This window comes from Tupaia chinensis, unplaced genomic scaffold, assembly GCF_000334495.1.
Source record: "Tupaia chinensis unplaced genomic scaffold, TupChi_1.0 Scaffold000234_1, whole genome shotgun sequence".
NCBI classification, from domain to species: domain Eukaryota; kingdom Metazoa; phylum Chordata; class Mammalia; order Scandentia; family Tupaiidae; genus Tupaia; species Tupaia belangeri.
The window spans coordinates 3,526,233-3,548,483 of record NW_006159712.1 but is presented as its reverse complement, the minus strand read 5'-3'; the positions used below and the strand labels follow the sequence as shown (position 1 = coordinate 3,548,483).

The following is a 22,251-nucleotide window of genomic DNA, read 5'->3' as shown; positions in this document are numbered from 1 at the left end:
AAGGTAGAAACCCTAGGCAGCCCAGCCTCTTTTATTGCTGTGGCATTCTGCAAAGTCTCATGCTACAGGAATTGGTTTATAAGAAAAAGCAGTTGTATAAAGAAGGGGGGAGGGGACCCCACCATGGAATGTACTCCCAATTTTGTTTTCTCATCACGAGCACTGTGTACCTAGTGGTCGTCAACACACATCATTGATTTTAAAATAGTGTCTGGTGAGGCCTTAAAGAAATCTTAGTCTGAGCTAAGATAAGAAAATGGAATTGAACAAAAGGATTATTTTCATAAATTAGTTTTCCACTTTCAAAAGACTCTAGCATTGTGGTTGGAACCAGCTAAAAATGGGATTCATTTGTTAGTCAGCCGGTAGCAGACAATTAGAGCTGTCAGTGGAACAGTCTAAACACTCCCGAGATCATCCAAGGGTCGACGCGGAGCAGCTGGGGGTATTACTAATAAGAAGAGTGATGCTTAGAGACAGCATCCCTCCTCTTTTCAGGACACTGGGGGTTGAGAAAGAAAGTGCTTTCCAAAAACTGAGAAGACTTTGACAAGGTTCTGGCAAAGAACAGGTTGGCTGGATTTACCTAGTCCAGAAATCGGGAGTGTATCCAGGAACCAGGGAGCTTGAGAACCCCTCTGCTTTCCCAAAATTGTCCAATCTTCAAGGCCAACAACAGAGCGACAGACCTGCCAGGCAGCTCGGGGTTCAGGGCAAAAATGGGGATTCTCAGGACCAGCAGTTGGAGTAATGGCTATGCCGCTGGACTCCCATGTAGTCGACCGCGGTTTGAGTCCTGGACACGGTGGCTGAAACTCACGCCAGACGCGTGTGCGTGTGTGCCCAAGATCCTGAGAGGAGGATGGAGGAGAAGGGATTGTGACATGGCCATCCCTCCCGGGGGGGGATTTCTCACTTTCTGCCTCTCTGTCTCTCTGTGTCTTTCTGGCAAGTACATGCGCCCTATAGCAAAAATCTCTCAAAAAGAAGGAAAAAAAAAAAAAAAACAGGATTCTCCTTGTTTTCTCTCTCCATGGAGTGAAGAGAATTCAGATGAGAGGAGATGGGTGAATTCTCACTCCTTAGACCTTGACAGTTTTGTCTTGTTTTGGTTTTCAGTATTTTTTCTTATTGCCGGAAGGCATGTTTGCTCACCAGAGAGAAAGAGAGAGAGCACCCACCAATGGAACATGGTCACACCACAATCCTTCTTCCATTTCTCCATCCAGTCAGGATTTTGAATACACACCTGCACATACCCCGCATGTTTCCCAGTCATCAGACCTGGATTTGAACCGTGGCTGGCCAAGTGGAATCCAGCTCCCTTAATCACTAGCGTATAGGGCCAGTCCTCAGTCTATGGACTCTCAGTGGACTTTTATAGCATCTCATGGTGTTAACAGATTTCCTAGAGATGGAAATAGCTGATGAGAAACAGTCACACTTGAGAAACCAGCAATTAGCGTAATGGCTATGTTGCTGAACTCCCATGTAGCCGACCACGGTTCGAGTCCCAGACCCGGCGGCTTAAACCCACATTGGGCACGTGTGTGTGCAAGCCCAAGATCCTGAGAGGAGAAAGGATTGCAGTGTGGCCATCCCCCCTAGGGGGTGATTTCTCACTTTCTCTGTCTCTCTCTGTCTTTCTGGCGAGTGCACATGCCCTATAGCAAAAACCTCTCCAAAGAAAAGAAACTGGCACGCTTGACACATGCCTGGTTTCTATGGTCTGGAAAAAGGGGAGTTTTCCCTGACACCAGAAAAAAAAATGTGTGGGATTTCAGCCACCTCTTTCTTAAACAAAGCAGGAATATGACATAATAGAGAGAGTTTCATGAAATCCAGAATCCAAGCTATTTCCACCAGAAATAGAAAAATATATATCTATATATATATGTTTTTGTATGTGTATATGCCAGCCTTGTAAATACCCCTGTATTCTCCCCTCCATCCCCTCTGACACCCCAACCTCAAAGCCAGAAAGTAAATGAGTATCCAGTTTGGAAGCACTCACCGAGCATGATACTCTCTGTGCCACAGTTCAAGTCCCAGACCCAGTGGTTTAAAACTCAGTGCCAGGCGCATGTGTGTGTGCACCCAAAATCCTGAGGGGAGAATGGAGGAGAAGGGATTGTGGTGTGGCGACCTACCTTGGAGGATGATTTCTCACGCTCAATGGAGGAGAAGGGATTGTGGTATGGCCACCGACCTTGGAGGATGATTTCTCACGCTTTCTTTCTCTCTCTCTTCCTCCCACCCCCAGCGAGCACATATGTCCTATAGCAAAAATCTCTCCCTAAAAAAAAGTTAGTTGACAAGAAATGGAGCAGTGCCGAGGGTAGAAGGGGTGTGCACAGGAGACCCCATTGCTGAGCCGAGTGACAGGAAATACTGCCCATGGGTTTCACTCAAAAATGGTACTAGTTTTGTTCCTCCAGCAAGCAACATGTGGCAACAGCCCTCTTGCCCATACCCCTCTGTGAAGTGTGGTCATAAGAAGCCAAGAGTTAGTGCTAAAGTCTTCTTGCCTCCCAGGCCACTGAGGGTAGGACACAGCAGCAGTGGGAAGGGGAACTCACAAAACCCCCTGTCTCTTTGTTCTCCTGCATGAGGCTCAAAGACCTGTGTTTCCTTTTCTCTCAGCTTGGTTTCTCTCATCCGAGGCCAAGTAGTAACTACAGATGGGACTCCTCTGGTCGGTGTGAACGTGTCTTTTGTCAAGTACCCAAAATACGGCTACACCATCACCCGCCAGGATGGCACGTAAGTGGCTCTGTGCATGCAGAGGACAGATGATGTGACAGACCTGGAAACATGTGACTTCCCTTGTGCACTGACTCCCCAGAGACAGTCCATGTTTTCTAGTGTGGTACAAACACAAAAGATAAACATTAAGGCCATCTTAGCCAAGGCTGCTGACCCCATCACCCTCCTTCTTCCACAGGGAAATCCTTTTCTGTGTGTATGTGTTGAGGGTAAAGGAAGGATTCTAGAAAGAAGGAGGGACAGTAGCTCTTAGGAACGAACTGCTATTTTAAATCAAAGGCAGTGCAGGGTGATGAGAATCCACATGATGTAGTGTCCTGCAGTCCCCTTCTGCTTTCATCTGTGGCTTTCGGAGTTGTGTTGTTTTTGTTCCTGTTTTGAGAGGGGTGGGATGTAATCAGAGAAGTCTAATTAAATTCATTTAGCAGTCACCCTGCTGAGTGAAGGAGACAACCTTTCCCTGTTATCTTCTGATTGGAACATGCACCCCATTCAGCCCCCACCAAGATGAAAGCTCTGTCATTTTCTTAATCCATTGGGCATCATGTAGAAATTTAAAGAAAAAGATAAGAAGGAGAAAAGAAATCTATGGGGAGAAGAAAACTCTCAGAATGGACTAGGGGAGAAATAACCGATAAAGTATCACATTTTATTCCAAGTGAGAAAGAGGACTCTTGCTGTAAATCTGAGGCAACACTTTTTCTCTAAAACCAGACTCTGGACAGTCATGGACATAGCACGTAGGTAAGAACTGTGATTCTTGCTCTCTTCGATGAAGAGTCTGGCCTTGTTTTCTAATGTCCTAAGGTAGCCTCGCAGGCACTTTCAGAAATTACCGGACCTACCTTCATCTTCCCACCTTGGAAGCCCAAGGTGGGAAGGATTCATGTCAAGTCTTCAGTATTTATTAAATTCCTGACATGTCACTCAGACGTTTCTGCAGCCAGATCTAAGTATTTTAAAGCACTAAAATAGTGAATGTGTGCTATGCAGAGCTACTTTGGCCCTTGTTTTTTATTTTTTTATTTTTTTTAAAGGTTTTTGCCATAGGGCACGTGTCCTCATTGGAGAGAAACAGAAACTAGTGAGGAGGAAAGTGAGAAATCACTCTCCCGGGGGATGGCAATGCCACACTTCCATTCTTCTCCTGGGATTTTGGGCACGCACGCATATGCACCCAGTGTGATTTACAAGCCACCAGGTCTGGGACTCAAACTGCAGTCGGCCATGTGGTAGTCCAGCACCATAACCACTACGCCACCTGCTGTCCCCATTCTCTTCTCATTTTGTTTAATTGCCGGAAGGTATGTGCAATCATCAGAGCGACAAAGAAAGTAGAAAGAGAAAGCATTCCCAAGGGATCATAGTCGCACTATGCGATCCCTCCTCTGTTTCTCCACCCTGTTGGGATTTGGGGCATCCCTGTGCATGTACTCAGCATGGTTTTTAAGTATCTAGGACTGGGATTCAAACTCTGGGCAGCCATGTGGGATCCGGCTCCCCGAACCACTAGACTATAGGGCCAACCCCCTTGTTTGTTCTTAAAAGCCAGTGTTCTTAAAGAACTAACATCCTTTGGTTGATTTCTGTAAACTCCCATGAGACAACACGAGAAGGCCTTGCTGAATGCTTGGTCTCCTAGCTGTCCCCTCCTCATGGCTGCCCCCTTCCTCAGAGCTGCTCCCTGGCTAGTTGTGGCCCACATGTACACCTAGACCACCTAAACAACCTCCTGGATCAGGGACTCTTCAGCTTGTTCAGGTTCCAATGCTGTGGAAGTCACAGGATGCCTTAGGAAATGCTCTGAGGAACCCTGCGATCTGTCGTGCAGTGGTGTATGCCATAGACTTCCCCGTGAAAACTCTCACACCAGCTAGGAACGATTTTACTGCAAGACATTTGACTGTCCTCTATGTCCTATGCAATCGGCACACATGTGCAATAAATCAACATACAAATTAATTAACAGACTGTATAATGGGCACACTCCGATATCTACCTGAATATGCATATGGCCCTTGTTCATGTGCTTTATGTCTATACTAAAAATCACTAAATGTGTTACCAAAATTGGGTAAGCCTGGCAAGTCAGTATATTTTCGCTGAGTTTTTACCGTGATCAGGATACTCTGTGGGCTGCTGGGGATTCTAACGTGAACAAGACAAATAGCACTGCTGCCCTCAGAAAGCTCAGATTCTAATAGAAGAGTCTAGCTTGAAATTTGGAAACTTTTCCCATTAACCTGCCTTTTTATTTTTTTAATTGCCAGAGGATGCATGCACTCACCAGAGAGAGAGAGGGAAAGGGAGAAAGACCCTCAATGGGGCGGGGTCACACCCCATCCCCTTCTCCATTTCTACATCCTCTTGGGATTTGGGGACATGCACATGTGCCCAGCATGTTTTTCAAGCTGTCAAGCTCAGGGTTTGAGCTGTAGTTGGCCATGTAGGATCTAGCTCCCTTAACCACTAGGCTATGGGGGCGGCCCTAACTTCTTACTTTTATGTTAATTTGGAAAGAGCTACCTTTATTTCCCTTTGCTAGTAGTACACCTTCATCCAGCTTCTGAGAAACAAATAGGAATATTGTTTAAGAACCATGGGCCAGGGCCAGCAAGTGGCATGGTGGTTAAGACATGACTCCCACATGGCCAACTGCAGTTCGAATCTTGGACTGGCAGCTTCAGACATGCTGGGAACATGTGCATGCGTGTGAAAAATCCTGAGTCCTGACATCATATCATTCTCTCCACACTCTATACTGAACACTTCCATGAGCCAAGCACTGGGCTAGGACAGGCAGGGGTCAACAGGCTTTTGTTTTTGAATAGGCTAGATACTAAATATTGGGTCGTCTGAAAAGTAATGACAGATTTTTGCATAAGAAAATAGGAAAGGTCATGACCTTTCCGACAACCCAGTAGCTTAGGCTTCGCTGACCGTGTGGTTTCTGTTGCAACATCTCACTCTGCCTTTATAACAGAAAAGCAGCCTTAGAAAGTACGTGAACAAATGTGTATGACTGTGTACCAATAAAACTTTATTTACCAAACAGATGGGGACCACATTTTCAGCCCTGGGTCATAGAGACTCCTACTCTGCACATATCATGATGTTTCATTCCCTTAGCCATAAATGTGTGTGTAGGTGTCACTTTATAAATGAAGCACCTTGGGCTCAGAAGGGCGAATGAATAACTTGCCATTAGCCACACAACTAGCAGATGGCAGAGCTTGGGTTCCAACCTAGTCCATCTGCCTCCAGGCCCATGCTCTTCTCTGTGTTCTGCCTTCCCACTACCCTCTACCCTCAGGAAAGGAGACCAGAGCATCCTGCCTTGTCTAAAGGAGAGTCCAGCCCTCTCAGTGAACCCATTTATTCCTCCCAGGTTTGACCTGATCGCCAATGGGGGCGCCTCCCTAACCCTGCACTTTGAGCGAGCCCCTTTCATGAGTCAGGAGCGCACTGTGTGGCTGCCGTGGAATAGCTTTTATGCTATGGACACCCTGGTGATGAAGACCGAGGAGAACTCCATCCCCAGCTGTGACCTCAGTGGCTTTGTCCGGCCTGATCCAATCATCATCTCTTCCCCTCTGTCCACCTTCTTCAGTGCTGCCCCTGGACAGAATCCCATCGTGCCTGAGACCCAGGTAGGAATGGCGGGCACCAGGGTGGAACTCATTCCTCCCCTCACCAAAACCAACTGGTCAGTTTCCTCCTTGCACCTCTCTCCAAGTGGGCCAGAAAGTAGTAATATAGGGGAGGGACCAAAAGTGGAAGTGTAATAGAATTTATAGGCACTGGAGACAACATTCTGAATCCCTCCTGGACATTCTGGATGTTTGCGCATAGTCGCTCAAGACTTTGGCAGTCACCGGAGCTTTTAATAAAATAAAAACAATACACATATGTGCAACCCACCTGCAAATTGCTTTTTATTCCGGTTAGTCACAGAGATACATGATAAGAGGCACTTTAATGATCTACATCGGTGTTACGACAGAGGGCATATTACATTATTGCCTCCCTGTTGCTTTATACCGATTGTCAGTGGAAGTTGCAGGTTCATATAATTACAGCCTCTCGTGGCCTCCTTGCATGCAGCTAGTAATAAAGCCTGCTGTTCTTATTTACATCTTTTGCCAACAGTGTGGTTTTTAAAAAGAAACACCACAGTGACCAAGAATAATTATTAATCCAAAAATCGTGACCTCAGCCCCTTTGCTCCATGGTATAGGATAAAGTTTTGGTTGAGGTTTTTTTTTTGTTTTTTTTATTTTTTTGCTTTTTTTCTTTCTTAGCCATGGGAAGTGGTCCTTGCACCCACGTGAGGTGTGACACCTGAGGGAGGCAGGAGACAGGTGGCATCGGGATAGCCAACAGCTCACCCACAGGGGTGTGTTGGATCTGGTGTACCTACCATGTATTTCCCCTCCAGGTTCTTCATGAAGAAATTGAACTCCCTGGTTCCAATGTAAAGCTTCGCTATCTGAGCTCCAGGACTGCAGGGTACAAGTCGCTGCTAAAAATCACCATGACCCAGTCCACGGTGCCCCTGAACCTCATCAGGGTTCATTTGATGGTAGCTGTCGAAGGGCACCTCTTCCAGAAGTCATTCCAAGCTTCTCCCAATCTGGCCTACACTTTCATCTGGGACAAGACAGACGCTTATGGCCAAAGGGTGTATGGACTCTCAGATGCTGTTGGTATGTTTTTGGTTACAATTATTGGTTGATGGATTTAGTCGTGCATTAATTCATCCAGTATTTATTGAGTTTTTAGTATGTGCCAAGTATTGTTCAAGTAGATAAAGAGACAATGGTCAGTAAGACCAACAAGATTTCTTTCCTACGGGCCTAACATTTTAGTGGGGAGTTAAGATAATGAACAGAGACTGGACAAGACAATGTCAGCAGTGTTAAGTGCTAATAAAATAAGAACAAGTGATAGACAGAGGAAGAGGAGCGACTGTGGGTAGGCATGCAGGGAAGGCTCCTCAACAGACATTTGAGCAGACTTGGTACAGTCAGTAGCATATGAACCACATGCCGATCACAGGTTCAAACCCTGGCCTGGTAGACCTGATACACACCATGCTTCTGTACATGGGTCCAAGACCCCAATGTGCTGGAGAGCTGCAGGAAGGGGATCACAATGAAAGGAGATCTTGTCAGAAGTCTCTCTCTGTCTTCCATGTGTATGCACACACTTTCTATCGCAAATAAAAGGAAGAAAAAACTTTAAAAAATAGCAGATCTGAATGACGAGAAGGAGCTACGTGAAATCAGGACCAGAGTGTTCTCAGCAGAGAGTGAAGCATGTCTGAGGGACAGAGAGAAAGCCTGTGGGACTCACGTGCAGTGGACTCAGAGAACATGTGAGATGAAGGGAGGTGGGTGGGCAGGGGCCAGTCCATGGGCAGAGAGAGCACAGAATGCACCACAAGCATCAGAGAGGGGCTCCAGGGGATCTCGAAGCCACAGGCTATGTTTGTGGGTTTGCTTTTTGAAGACATCACATGAGTCCCCCCTTATGAGAGACCACCATCAGAGAAGGGTCCTGCAGTTATCAGAGTTGTAAGCTGTGGACTCATCTCAACCTACCTGACATCTTCCTACTTGTGGAGGACTATCTAGGGATTAATTAAAATCCAGAATCCTGTGTTCTGTTCACCAATAAGCTTGTGGTTTTCAAGAACCATGAGCAAAGCTACAAAATAAGAAACCAGCCAACTCAGAAATGTTCACGGTAATTGGCAGCCAGTGTTTATCAGACATTCCCTGTGTGTGGAGAGCACTGTGCTAAGTCCTTTGTCGTAGGTGACCTCTCATTAACCCTATCAAGTAGCCACTTTCCAATCCCCATTATACAGATAGGGCAGGAAGAAGAGGGGAAGAAAGTCACCTAAGATCATGCCACTAGCCCATTACACATGCTCAGGAGAGGGTCCCGTGGTCTGTTTCACCAGCAAATCGAGTTCATAACTGAATCAATACAGTAATACCTTACTAGAGTACACAGTACATTTACTGTAAAACACTGGCTAATCAAGAAGTATTATACCTGTCCTTAGCCAATATCAAAGAGTAGACTGAATATTACAATGCACACCTACATGCTCCAGGTCCTACCATTATCAGTGACAGTGTGTCTTCTTTTTCCCATACCTTCTTCCACTCTCCTACTTTTCACGTGCTTTCGAAGCAACACTCCCATCTATCATATTTCAGGATGTATCTCTCTTTAAAAACATGACATAATTATCACAACCAAAAGCAAAACACATGTTCTTAACAGCATGGCAAAGTCCATCTTTGTTCAGTCTTTCAATTAGCTCGTAAATATCATAAAATATTAATACTTTGGATAAATCAAGGATCCCATTAACATCGACCTGTTGTGGCAGGTGGCATGATGGTTAAGGGTGCCGGACTCCCACATGGCTGACCAAGGTTCACGTCCCAGATCTAGCAACTTGCTTTCTCACTTTCTCTCTCTCACTCTCTCACTCTCTTACTCTGTCCCTCTCTGGTCAAATTTAAATAAATAAATAAATAAAAATAAAATAATTCTTTAAAAAAAAAAAAGACCTTTTGAAATTGGTTAGTTTACCCTAAATTTCTTTTTTAACCTTTACAATTTATTTACTGAAGAAAATTGGTGTTTACCTAGAGAATTTTCCAGTCTGTTTTTGCTTCCTGATTTCATGCTTGTGACTATTTACCATGTTTCTCTGTCCCCTGTGTCTCCTGTAAATTGATAGTTAAGTCGTGAAGCTTTCTCGGGATCAGGTTTGATTGGTTTGGGCAGAATGCACAGGTGGTGCTGAGTTCTTCCACCAGGAGATATCTGACATCAAATTACGTCTATTTAGTGAGTTCAGCAGCCATTAATGCTCCTTGCCTAGATTCATTAGGTCACTAGGGATTGCACAGTGATCAAGTGATATTTTATATTTGCTTCTTGGTCTGTTTCTGGGATTTTTATATAGGGATACTTTCTCATTAGCTACTTGATTATTTGAGATACAATTCAAATAAAAGAAAACAAGATCGACCCAGCCACAGTGGTACAAATCGAAGGGTGCCACTGCACTGTTCCCAGGATCTCATGGAGGACCCAGGTTTGGTTTCTGGCCTAACCTCAGCAGTACAGGCATGGTGGTATGCACTGTGATCCTACCCAACTGGGAGGCAGGGCTAGGAAGATCAGACATGATGAGACCCATCCAAAATACCTACCTTCTTGCCCTCTTCTTGTCTTTTGGGTTTTTTTGGAGAGGTTTTTGATATAGGGCATTTGCACTCGCCAGAAAGAGAGACAGAGAGACAGAAAGCTAAAAATCATCCCCCAGGGGAGGATGGCCACACCACAATGCCTTCTCCTCCATTCTCCTCTCGGGATCTTGAGAGGGCACAAACACATACACGCCCAGCATGAGTTTAAGTCCAGGACTCAAACCTCTCAGTTGACTACATGGGAATCAAGCAATATAGCCATTACATCAACTGTTGGTCCGTCTTTTTTGTTTATTTACTATTTTTCAGCATAATGAGTTGATTCATCTTCTAATGGTGGCAAATTAAAGGGTTTTTTTTTAAGTTTATTAGAAGTCCTAGATTGATGTGTATGTAGGATGTTTCAATTATTAAAGTTACTATCTTTGCTAATGGTCAAATGGGCCCCTTGTCAGTCAGTGGGAGTCTTTCCACGCTGATTCCCAAATCCTTTTGACATGACCTTAATAGATTTTTAAAAAGAATTATTTATTTAATTCTACTTATTATTATTATTTTTTATTTTGCTTTAGGGCACATGTACTCACCAGAGAGAAACAGAGAGAGAAGGGAAGAAAGTAAGAGTTTAAGCTACCAGGTCCAGGACTCAAACCCTGGTCAACTATGTGGGACCCCAGCACCTTTACCATCATGCCACCTGCTGGCCCTGACCTTAATAGATTTTGACCCCTTTCTATCTATTGATAGTATGATAAAATAGCCTAGTCTCATCTTATTCATGTCTTGCTCCAGCCATGTCTTCACGGAGCCCTGAGTCCTTTTAATGACAAATAATACATCATGGCTGAAAGCCCAGCCACTAGCAGTTCTTTTTGCTACTGGGTTAGTCATTCTTTCTCGGTGTTTTCAAAAGAAGAGCTAGGAAATATATGAGGGTTTTTTTAAGATAAAATGCTTTCTCTGTTCATATCGACACTTCTATATCTCAGATTTAAAAAAAAAAAAAACTGCAGAAAATCCCCAAAGGTGACACACATAGTTAAGGGTTTAATGTAGCAGGAACAGCAAGAATAACAATGCCTCATATTTCCAGAGCTGCACTCCAATTAAAAACGCATGGTATTTCAGCATTTTGTCTCTTCTGTCCTTAATACGTGGCTCCAAGCAGTTGAGGCTTCTCATACCCCGTCTTCCATGCAAGGAAAATTTAGTCACAAGGGGGCGAGCCAGTGGCATAGAAGTTTATAAGCCAGGATCCCACATGGCCAACTGTATAGTTCAAGTTCCAGTCTTAGCAGCTGGAAAACATGCCAGTGTGAGTGTGCCCAAAATCCTAAGGGGAGAATGGAGGAGAAGAGACTATAGCATGGCCACCCCTGCTGGAGGGTGCTTTTTCACTTTCCCTCTCTGTCTCTCTGTCTCTCTCTGGCAAGCACACATACCCTCTAGCAAGTTCTTTTTAAAAAGAAACTGGAGCCACAAGAACTAAGAACTAGAGCTGAGCTAGGGTGACACCCGTCACCTCCCACCTCTCTGTCTTATTGGTCTATGTGGCTAGTGCAGGATTTTTATAGAAAGATTCCAGATTCTCTTCCACATTTCCACATTGACTCTCCAGGTAACTGGTGACTGTGTCCTGTTTGCGCCTGCTTCTCCTGGCACTTTCTGAAATTCTGAGCGAACATAAAAGGGCTTTAACTTCACAAGCTTTGCCCCACTCCCACCCCCAAATCTCCTTGTCAATGAGTCACTAAGCTTCCAAAGGCCAAATATAATAAATACATGCCATGAACAGCAGGTTGCAAGAAAGTCTCCTGTCCATCTCCAAAGGAGGCTTACATTAAGGTTTTTTTTTTCAATTATTATTTATTTAATTTTATTTATTCATTCATTTATTTCAATTTGACCAGAGAGAGACACAGAGTGAGAGAGAGAGGGGGAAAGGGAGAAAGGAAGCCGCCAGGTCCGGGACTCGAACCATGGTCGGCCATGTGGGAGTGTCCAGCACCTTAACCACCATGCCACCTGCTGGTCTCCTACATTAAGATTTAAATAAGTCACCTTTCCCCTTCTACATCACTGGGGTCAATTATGGAAGCCAACTGTTCATTGGATAGGTCTTTGAATCCCCACCAAGTGTTACAAGTTTCAAGGTTGAGTTTGGATCTGAATTTAACACCGTGGAATCTCAAGGAGCCGCCTCCCTGAGTGAGTTTTGAAACAGAATCTCTATCACCATGAACACGTGTTACTTGTTTCTGCTAGAGCACTCTGGTGTAATTAAGTAAACTCTCTTTTCTCCCACTCCGCCCTGTGCTTTTTATCTTTCAGTGTCTGTTGGGTTCGAATATGAGACCTGCCCCAGTCTAATTCTCTGGGAGAAGAGGACAGCCCTCCTTCAGGGATTCGAGCTGGACCCTTCCAACCTTGGTGGCTGGTCCCTGGACAAACACCACATCCTCAATGTTAAAAGTGGTATGTGATCACACCCGGTACCTGTGCATGCGTGCTCCAAATTCCAGGAGGAGAATGGAGGGCACGGGCTTGTGGTGTGGCCATCCCCCCAGGGAGTGAGTTCTCACTTTCCTTCTCTGTGGGCTTTAACTTCACAAGCTTTGCCCCACTCCCACCCCCAAATCTCCTTGTCAATGAGTCACTAAGCTTCCAAAGGCCAAATATAATAAATACATGCCATGAACAGCAGGTTGCAAGAAAGTCTCCTGTCCATCTCCAAAGGAGGCTTACATTAAGGTTTTTTTTTTCAATTATTATTTATTTAATTTTATTTATTCATTCATTTATTTCAATTTGACCAGAGAGAGACACAGAGTGAGAGAGAGAGGGGGAAAGGGAGAAAGGAAGTCGCCAGGTCCGGGACTCGAACCATGGTCGGCCATGTGGGAGTGTCCAGCACCTTAACCACCATGCCACCTGCTGGTCTCCTACATTAAGATTTAAATAAGTCACCTTTCCCCTTCTACATCACTGGGGTCAATTATGGAAGCCAACTGTTCATTGGATAGGTCTTTGAATCCCCACCAAGTGTTACAAGTTTCAAGGTTGAGTTTGGATCTGAATTTAACACCGTGGAATCTCAAGGAGCCGCCTCCCTGAGTGAGTTTTGAAACAGAATCTCTATCACCATGAACACGTGTTACTTGTTTCTGCTAGAGCACTCTGGTGTAATTAAGTAAACTCTCTTTTCTCCCACTCCGCCCTGTGCTTTTTATCTTTCAGTGTCTGTTGGGTTCGAATATGAGACCTGCCCCAGTCTAATTCTCTGGGAGAAGAGGACAGCCCTCCTTCAGGGATTCGAGCTGGACCCTTCCAACCTTGGTGGCTGGTCCCTGGACAAACACCACATCCTCAATGTTAAAAGTGGTATGTGATCACACCCGGTACCTGTGCATGCGTGCTCCAAATTCCAGGAGGAGAATGGAGGGCACGGGCTTGTGGTGTGGCCATCCCCCCAGGGAGTGAGTTCTCACTTTCCTTCTCTGTCTCTCTCTCTCTGTCTCTCTCTCTCTCCCCCGGCAAGCGCATGTGCCCTATGGGGAGAAAAATTAGTATGTGAACACATCTCCTCTCTTCATGGAGCCTCATCTGTTCTCTGGACTCTTCTCTCCAGCCTTGGCATTTAAGTAGTAGCCCCTCTCCTTCCTTCAACCATTTTTCATCAAGTGCTCAAAATAGTCTAGGTTTTTCCACTTTGTCCCTTTAAATGTTAAAGAATGTTGGGCTGGTGTGCCCAGAATGGCATCCCTACCTCCCAGTTCACCCTCAGTTACCCCTACGAAGGCTACCTTAGCCAGCACCACCGCACTCAGGGGTCATCACTCCCATTACGGCTCTCCTGAGATTGTGAAGAAATTGAGAGCTCTCCGAAGGTTGAAGCTTCCTGATTTTGCTCTTCCCCTCACTTCCCCTCACCCTCAGTAGGCTGATACCTGCGTCCTGCCCAGAGGGCTATGGTAACAGTTCCCATTCACCCCTCCCCAGGAATCCTGCACAAAGGTACTGGGGAGAACCAGTTCCTGACCCAGCAGCCCGCCATCATCACCAGCGTCATGGGCAATGGCCGCCGCCGGAGCATCTCCTGCCCCAGCTGCAACGGCCTTGCTGAAGGCAACAAGCTGCTGGCCCCAGTAGCTCTGGCCGTCGGGATCGATGGAAGCCTCTATGTCGGTGACTTCAACTATATCCGGCGCATCTTTCCCTCCCGAAACGTCACCAGCATCTTGGAGTTACGGTAAATGGCCCGCTTTTGCTCTCTTGCCCCTTACAGTTCCCCAGTTTCCCTGGGTAAATGGTGACCACATTTGGGGTTCTGCAGAGAATAGGTAGTCCGTGTGACCCCACACCTAGGCCCAGAATCAAAGGAGAACCTGAGGGAAAGCTTCACTTCTTTATACAGCACGATACACACATTTGATAACATCGTCCACACCTGACTCACCAACGAGGGCACAGGCCTTCCGTGTCAGACTGGAGAAGGGCCAGGTTGACTCTTACGTTTCAAAAGCTCTGTGGGGGATTCCAAAGCGCATCAGAGTTTGTTAAAGTTTGTCCGTTCACAAGTTTGTACTGAGCATCCACGTGTGCCAGCTCTCTGTAAGTCCTCGGGTCTCCACACACTCGTTTCCTAGGATGCGACTAAGCATCACTGTGTAGACCTCGTGAGGTCATTTTTGGCCACTCCTGGGAAGGGAACCTACATAGTGACATCTAGGAAATGTGCATTTCTCCTGGCCATTCTTGCTGTAAAGTCCAGACTCCTATGCTGGGAAAATATTAAAAAGTTCTTGGAAATGCTCCTCCCAGGAAAGGTGATTCTAGCCCCTCATCCCAGAGAAGGGTCTGTAAATAGAGAAAGAAACAAGGTCTATAAGGGGAACATTTTCATTCAGCCAGTATTTGGTGATAGTATACTCTCTGCCAGGGATTATCTGGCTTGGGGGAGGAGGGTGATAAAAAGTGAGGAGCCAAAAAAAAGGGGGGGACAGGCAAGACACCTATCATTGTGTTTGTAGTCAGATAGGAGCTTCAGACCAAATCATGAAGAGAAACAAAAATGATTTCAAGTAGTACTGAGTGCTTTAAGGAAAACCTATGAGTAAGAAATAGGGGCTATGGTGGGAAGAAGGAGGGTAATGAAAGAAATGTCCCCTAGTAGTTGACATTTGAACTGGGCCCCTAATGGTGAGATCAGTCATGAGGATATCCGGGGAAAAGCATTGCAAGCAGAGAGGAGTTGTGCAAAATCCCTAATACCAGCCAGCAGCCTGGCTTGTGTAACAGACTGACAGACATCCGGTGTGGCTAGAGGATGGTGAACCCAGGGAAGAGTGCAGGCAGGAGATTGGAAGTTTCAGAGTCTTCCTGACCACAGGGACAAGTGTAAATTGTATTCTTATTGCAGTGGACCACCACTGGAGGTCGAAATTGACTGGAGTGGAGTTTCATGTTCTGATTTGTATTATATAAAGACAACTCTGCCTCTTGTGTGGAGAATGGGCTGCAGAGGTGCAGGAATTGAGGCAGGAAAAACTGCCTCACTGGGGGCTGCAGCTATTGTCCGGGATTTGGTGATAGTGCCTGGGACTAGGATGGCAGCAGAAGAGATGGGGCAGTGCTCCAATTGGGATGTCATTGCAAGATACATTTGACAAGATTTGCTAATGTAACAGGTGTAAGGCATAAAAGAGAGAGAAGGAGGGCGAAAGAGAGAGAGAAGAATCAAGGGTGAGGCCTCGGGTTTTGGCCTGAACTACCTAGTGGAGCAGCCTCAGCTTCCATGGGAAGGACTTAAAAGAAGCTGCAGATTGCATTTACATCATAGCGTCTCTGAGGCCCCTTCCAGGAGAGGGGTCAGTGACCCAACCACCAGCCACTGCTGCTGAGCTGAGACTGTGAGAGCTAATGGAAGACGTAAAACGAAAGGAGAATCACTAGCTCCACCCCAAGGGGATTGCCATCCAGTGGGCGTCTGCTGAGCCCAATAGTGAGCCAAGCCCATGCTGGGCTCTGAGGGCATTGGAGGAAAAGAAACACAGGCTAAGGAGCACCCTAGGCAAGAAAATGCAATTCAAGTGGAGTTGAAGCTGCAAAGGCCAAGTATCATAGAAACAGAAGGGAAGGCCACGGGGCAAGGAAGAGCTTGCAAAACCCTAAAGATGAGCAGTGAAAGCAAGAAAGAGGCAGAAAGGAAGAGGCTGATAACCATCAAGCTGTCAAACTGACAATATGACAAACAGCCTCCCCCACTTCCCCTGCCCCGTAGGTACCCTTCTCAAGACTATTTTTTTTTCCCCTTTTTGTATCCTAGGAAAACCATCCTCTTACTAGGCATCCTGTGGGCAAGGGAGAGCCACGGGAGGAGGCAGAGAAAGGGTGGAGGTAGCACTGTGCTGTTCCATGGCCTGCAAATGATTTAATCTGGCATTTCTAATCCTCCACATCTGGCCTTGCCCGCTCTGTCACTGTTCTTCCTACTCAGAGCCACATCTTCACTTGCCTGGCACATTCCCACCTCCAAACCTTGAATCATGCTTCTTGCTCTACTTAAAATACCTGCTCTTCCTATTCTACCTCATTATGTCCACCTGTAAGACTCAGTTTGAGGGTTCCCCCTCCCCTTTCTCATGAAGCCTAGCTTCCTGGGCAGAAATAATTCTCATTCTCCTCTGGGTGGCTTAACTCTGGCTTTCCATTGGAGTTGACACTACTTACTGCCTCTTTGCTCAGTTATCTCTATGTAAGTCTGCAGGGTCAGAGTTGTGTAGGCCTCTGTAGGGCAGACATCTTGGTCATCCTTGCCCCTCAATGCCTTCAGCACTGCCTGGCCCACACTAGGTGTCCAAGATAGGCTGCTTGAATGTAAGGAAACACAGGCCCATCTCTTCCCTTGTGTTGGAATTGGCTCTTGATTCCACGGCTCTCACATCACAAAGGCTACCACATCAGTGGTACAAGCTAACGGCCCAATTAGAGCAAGCCATATCACACCCACGTGGTGACATTGACGACAGCTTGAGGGAGTATGACTCCCAATTTCCCTCGACAGCTCTGTGATTTTTCTTTAAAACTGCTTTTAAACTTGTTCTTGCTTTCATCAGCCAGGTACCCAGAGCCGATGAGAAGTTAAGCTTTTACAAGAACACTGGTTTGATTCTTCTTTTCTTCCCACTACATACCTGAAAACAAAGGGCTGTCAATCCCATCTCTTCAAAACAGCAACTAGCAAAGGGAGGAAGGAGGGAGGAAGAGACCTGTCTTACTCGTGTCTTTTCCCCATTGTGAGTTGGCAGCTGAATGATTCCATTTCGGGAGCTGGTGCCCAGCCCCATCTCGTTTACCCACCCCAGAACCGAGCCTCTGAACTAGGATTCTAATAAAATATTCCCGTGTTTCTCCCGCTATCATTCTCCCTTCCTTCTCCTTCTGGAAAACCATCCGAAACATGCAAGGGCAGAGTTCTACACACTTGGAAGAGCTTCTGATACTAGAAGGACCCTTCCTTGAGGTAGAAGAATTACCACCCATGTGCTCTAGATCAGCCAATATTTTGGACATTTTTTACACTCATTTTCCAAAAAAGCCTACTTTCACCTTTTGTACCCCATTTCCTTTTCTATAATTACTACCCTCTCCAAGTGTTCTTTGGAAAGCCTAAGCCTACTGAAGCAGAGTAAATTTGTCAGTCACTACCATCTTAGGGTAAATTTTTCTCATGGAAGAAAGTCTCTTCCCTTTCAAATTTGAGAACAACAAAAGAATTGGACACCAATATGAGATATGAGTCATTGTCTCTCTCTACCTTTTCATAACTTGATCCCTTTTGACAAACATAAGAATCTCATACCTTCCTTAATGTTTGAATTTCTAACATTTTTTTTCCAAACCTAAAATTGTATTACTATACCAAATATGCTTCTTTCCCACTAAACGACCTCTCCATGGTGACATTCATGGTGTATGTTGCTGCTGTGGGTGGGTCAAGGACCTCATGGTATCAGGGAATATCTTCAGAGGAGGAATTGTCCAACCCAGATGAGTTAGAGCTGGAGAGATGTGGAGTTATAGGAAAGTAGGAGCCCAGGAAAGAGGACAGAGACAGCAGAAGTTGCAAGTAAACAGCACCATAGACAAGATTTTCCCTAAAGTTCCAACCAGAACAGACCTACTTGATGGTAAGATAGGATGTTAGGGAGGACTAATATGCTTCTATTAGGTTATCAGAAAAGTCATAATGCATTTTTGCATAGGAAAAACAGAAAAATACATCACAACTTTTCCGACAACCCAGTAGTTAGAGACTGCAAATGCTTTGCCTATACAATCACACTATGAAGATGGGAGTTAGGAAAGAAAAGACAACAGGGCACCCAATGCAAAATAACAACAATGTTCCTGTAGAATTTTGGATAATGCCTGGTACTGTTTTCCAAACCCTTTCACCAAGGACAAGTCCAGGTTTCATGGACCCTGAAGCTAATGCAATTCTGGGGAAGTCTAAAAAAGACAATATTGTAAACATAAATGAGAATTGAAACTGAATAGTATTTAGGATGAATGAGGAAACCAAAACAAATTGCAGATTTTTAAAAAGCCAACAGCTAGAGCAAACATTACAAAATCCAGACAAATAACCTAATTTTTTTATCAATTGACTCCTATTAAATTTCCATGATACTTGTTGTCCTACACTTTTTCACTCTTTGATCATCTTCTAATATACAATTATTTTTTAATTTCACTTCCTATAAAAAGAATAAAGAGGGCCAGCAAATGGCATGTTGGTTAAGGTGCTAGACTCCCACATGGCCAAACATGGTTCAAGTCCCAGACCTGGTGGCTTGAGAATCATGCTGGGCATATGTGTGTGCATGCTCAAAACCCCAAGAGGAGAATGAAGTAGAAAGGATTGCACTGTGGTCATCTCCTCTAGGGTATGATTTCTCACTTTCCCCCTCTCTGTCTCTGTCCAGTGAGTGCATGTGCCCTATGGGAAAACCTAAAAAGCAAACAAAAAGAATAGCGAGACATTCAGTCTTTCTGTCACTATAGTGATCAAAATTTGTTTTAGGTTACTGACAAATTTTAAAACTTTCCTTCATGTTCACAAGTGATTATTGGTGATATGTACATTGTTACGGTTATAAAATTTGGGAAATCCTCTATCAAATTGTTTTTGTAGTATTCTGAGCATTTCAAGTTTTTTCATGCAGTGAATAATCTAAAAACCTTTGAAATGATGCTCATTAACCTACCTGTAATTAACGTCCTTCTAGTAGTGAAATATTAATTCCTCACTGGGATTATATTCCCTGCAATGATGCTAGAAGAGTCAACTCAGTGGGGAAGAAGCATTTCTGAAAGCCATTCATATACCACAATGGCTAACAAAAATTGTAATAGACATTGAAGGGACTACAAGCCACATAAGCATATCATCCTAATACTAAACTGAATGTATGCCAAGTCAACTTCCTTTAGTTAGAACCAAAAAAGAAAAAAAAAAATGTGATCACTATCACTCCATCTACTAAAGTAGAAAACGTGGCACAGAGGGAACTGGAATGGAAAGAAACAACAATCTCAACTGATTGTAGCTTTATAATTCTGACTAGAACATGAGGAACTAGAACTAGAAGTGTCTGCCCACCATGAAGGGACACAACCTCATTTTTTGCTTCCTTCTCTCAAGAATCCATTTTACCAGCCCTTAATGTCTCCTGGGCTGTCTACTAAGTAGCTACAATATAGAGATGAGTAGGTCACGTCATTTTTACACAGAAGTGAAGAAGACAAGCACACAAACATAAATTATAGGACAGCATAATGACAGCTCCACAAGACAGGTTGAGAATGCTAGGAGAAACCCTGAAGTCTTCATAGCAAAGTCACCAGACTCTGCAGTAAGAAGAGCTAATCCACCTCAATTCTTAAACCTGAGACATCACTTATCCCTCAAAGACTTTGGCCTAAAGGGTTTTTGGGTTTGTGTTCTTCTCAAAAAAAAAAAAAAGGTTTGTGTTATTGAAGTAATGCAAAGCCTAGGCCTGTCTCTTGTAAGTAGGGCATTTGTACTCATCTTTATATATTGACTCAGTGATGCTGTTACTTTGGTTTGTTGCTTGCTGAGCCCTCCACCTATTAATGACCCTGGACTAGAATAGCAGTGACCTCAGAATTTTCCAAAACTCATATCCATATGATCGTTTGAACTCCATACTCTCCAATGATCTGACCCCCACCCCTGCCCTTCTCCTTCCCTGAACCTAGATATTATACTAATCAACTTAAAGCAGATGTTCTTTGGAAAGAAGTAGGTCAGATCTGCATGCCCACATCTCATCCTGTCTTTTCACAAAATCTTGACTAAAAAAAGTGGAATTGATATTATAATAATTAAGAGCCAAATATGACTACCACTGGTGGCAGATAACATTTCACTTTCATTAAGCAATATAAAATAGATGCGAGAATTCCCGGCTGCCACCCTGACACACCAGGCTTTGCAGATGAATCTTAAATTGCACTATGTCAGTCAGAGCTCAGGAGTTATCGGACAAAATCTTGACTAAAAAAAGTGGAATTGATATTATAATAATTAAGAGCCAAATATGACTACCACTGGTGGCAGATAACATTTCACTTTCATTAAGCAATATAAAATAGATGCGAGAATTCCCGGCTGCCACCCTGACACACCAGGCTTTGCAGATGAATCTTAAATTGCACTATGTCAGTCAGAGCTCAGGAGTTATCGGCATCATTTTAATTAACTTTTTTTTTTTTTTTTGCAAAAACTAACATGTCGGAATAAAATATAAAAATGTAATCTTTATGCAAACCCTTCACTAATGATGGCCCCCGGCAGAGGCCTGAGGTACACGTAAGCAGGAATCAGGGCACTAAAGTCTCATGGTCCCTTCCCTAAAGTCTCCCTGTTGAGCCGGAAGGGGAAGAAGCACCAGGGGCTTCTTCCGCCTTGGCCTAGAAGCCTCGAGAACAGGGAAAGTTCTTCCTATTAGAGGACTTAGTGTCTCCTCTTCTCCCTAATGTTAACTTTCAGCTATTATCCTGTTGATATGGAAATATATTTTTGCTCTTAAAATTTAAAAACAACAAAGCTTTAACTAGTTCTCTAATACCGAATGGTAACTGGAGTCTTTGGCTCCAGTTGCAAGAGGAAGGACGTTATTAGCAATGAGTTTCACTTATGGATGGTATCGCAATATGGGAGTTACCTGTAAGAAAGAACACATATGTGGGGTCCTATACCAAGTAAGATGGAGAAGAGGACGTGACATGGAGCAGGGACAGAAAATAGTTCAGATTCTGAGGATTTGACCGGGCCTTTGCCAAACTGAGAAGGCTGTAGATAGGGTTCTTCTCAGGTGTTATGACTATACCTTGCAATGCACCAGTGGCAAATGGGTGGTACATTCCCCCTCACCCACAGCAGACATTACAAAGGAGTCATAGTTCTTATCATAGCTGAACTTGAATTCGGCTTCACTCCCAGAACCATTACCTGTCAAAAGATGTCGGCACTCAGGATGTAACCTATTTGACCAGCTCCATGGCCTAGCAGTTAAGGATCCCACTTGGCCAACCTTACATGGTTGAATTCTGGCCCCAGCAGCTTGAAAAACACACCAGGCGTGTGCATGCCTGCCCCAAATCCCAACAGGATGAAAAAATAGAGGGGAAGAGATGTGGCATGACCATGCCCCATTGGAGGGTGCCTTCTTCCTCACTCTCTCTCTCTCTCTCTGTCACCCTGGCAAGCACATGTACCCTCTAGCAAGTTAAAAAGAAGATGGGAAGGAAGGAAGGAAGGAAGGAAGGAAGGAAGGAAGGAAGGAAGGAAGGAAGGAAGGACAGACCCATTTGCCATCCCTTCATTAGCAAAAGGCCTGTGTCACCTGTTGCTGCCTGTGATCCAGTGACAGCCACATTGTTGATCAGAGAATTCAAGCACTCTTGTCCAGATTTTTCCAGTGTCTGGGATGAGTTCAAGATCAGGGATGCTTCCCAAGTTGTTGGACAGGAGCTGTCAGTTATAAAAGGAAAAAAAGAAAGAAAGAAAAAGACTGCCTTTTTTGGGGGTCCCTTTATACAAGAAATGAGAATGTTATGTTTGCTTGATCATCGATTCTTCAGCTAACTGTTTGTTCTTTTTTCCTTCTGTTTTCTTTCTATAAAGAAATAAAGAGTTTAAACATAGGTAAGATGAAGA

The 22,251-nt window shown here is 44.6% G+C and overlaps 1 protein-coding gene across 1 annotated transcript in view; it reads left to right on the top strand.

Annotated features, from left to right (window-relative positions):
* TENM2 (teneurin transmembrane protein 2) overlaps positions 1-22,251 on the top strand; it is a 550,878-nt gene that overhangs the window by 480,111 nt on the left and 48,516 nt on the right. Inside the window, 6 exon segments of the mRNA XM_027771820.1 lie at positions 2,644-2,763; positions 6,155-6,416; positions 7,205-7,472; positions 12,336-12,479; positions 14,004-14,253; positions 22,219-22,239. Coding sequence (XP_027627621.1) covers positions 2,644-2,763; positions 6,155-6,416; positions 7,205-7,472; positions 12,336-12,479; positions 14,004-14,253; positions 22,219-22,239 — 1,065 coding nt within the window.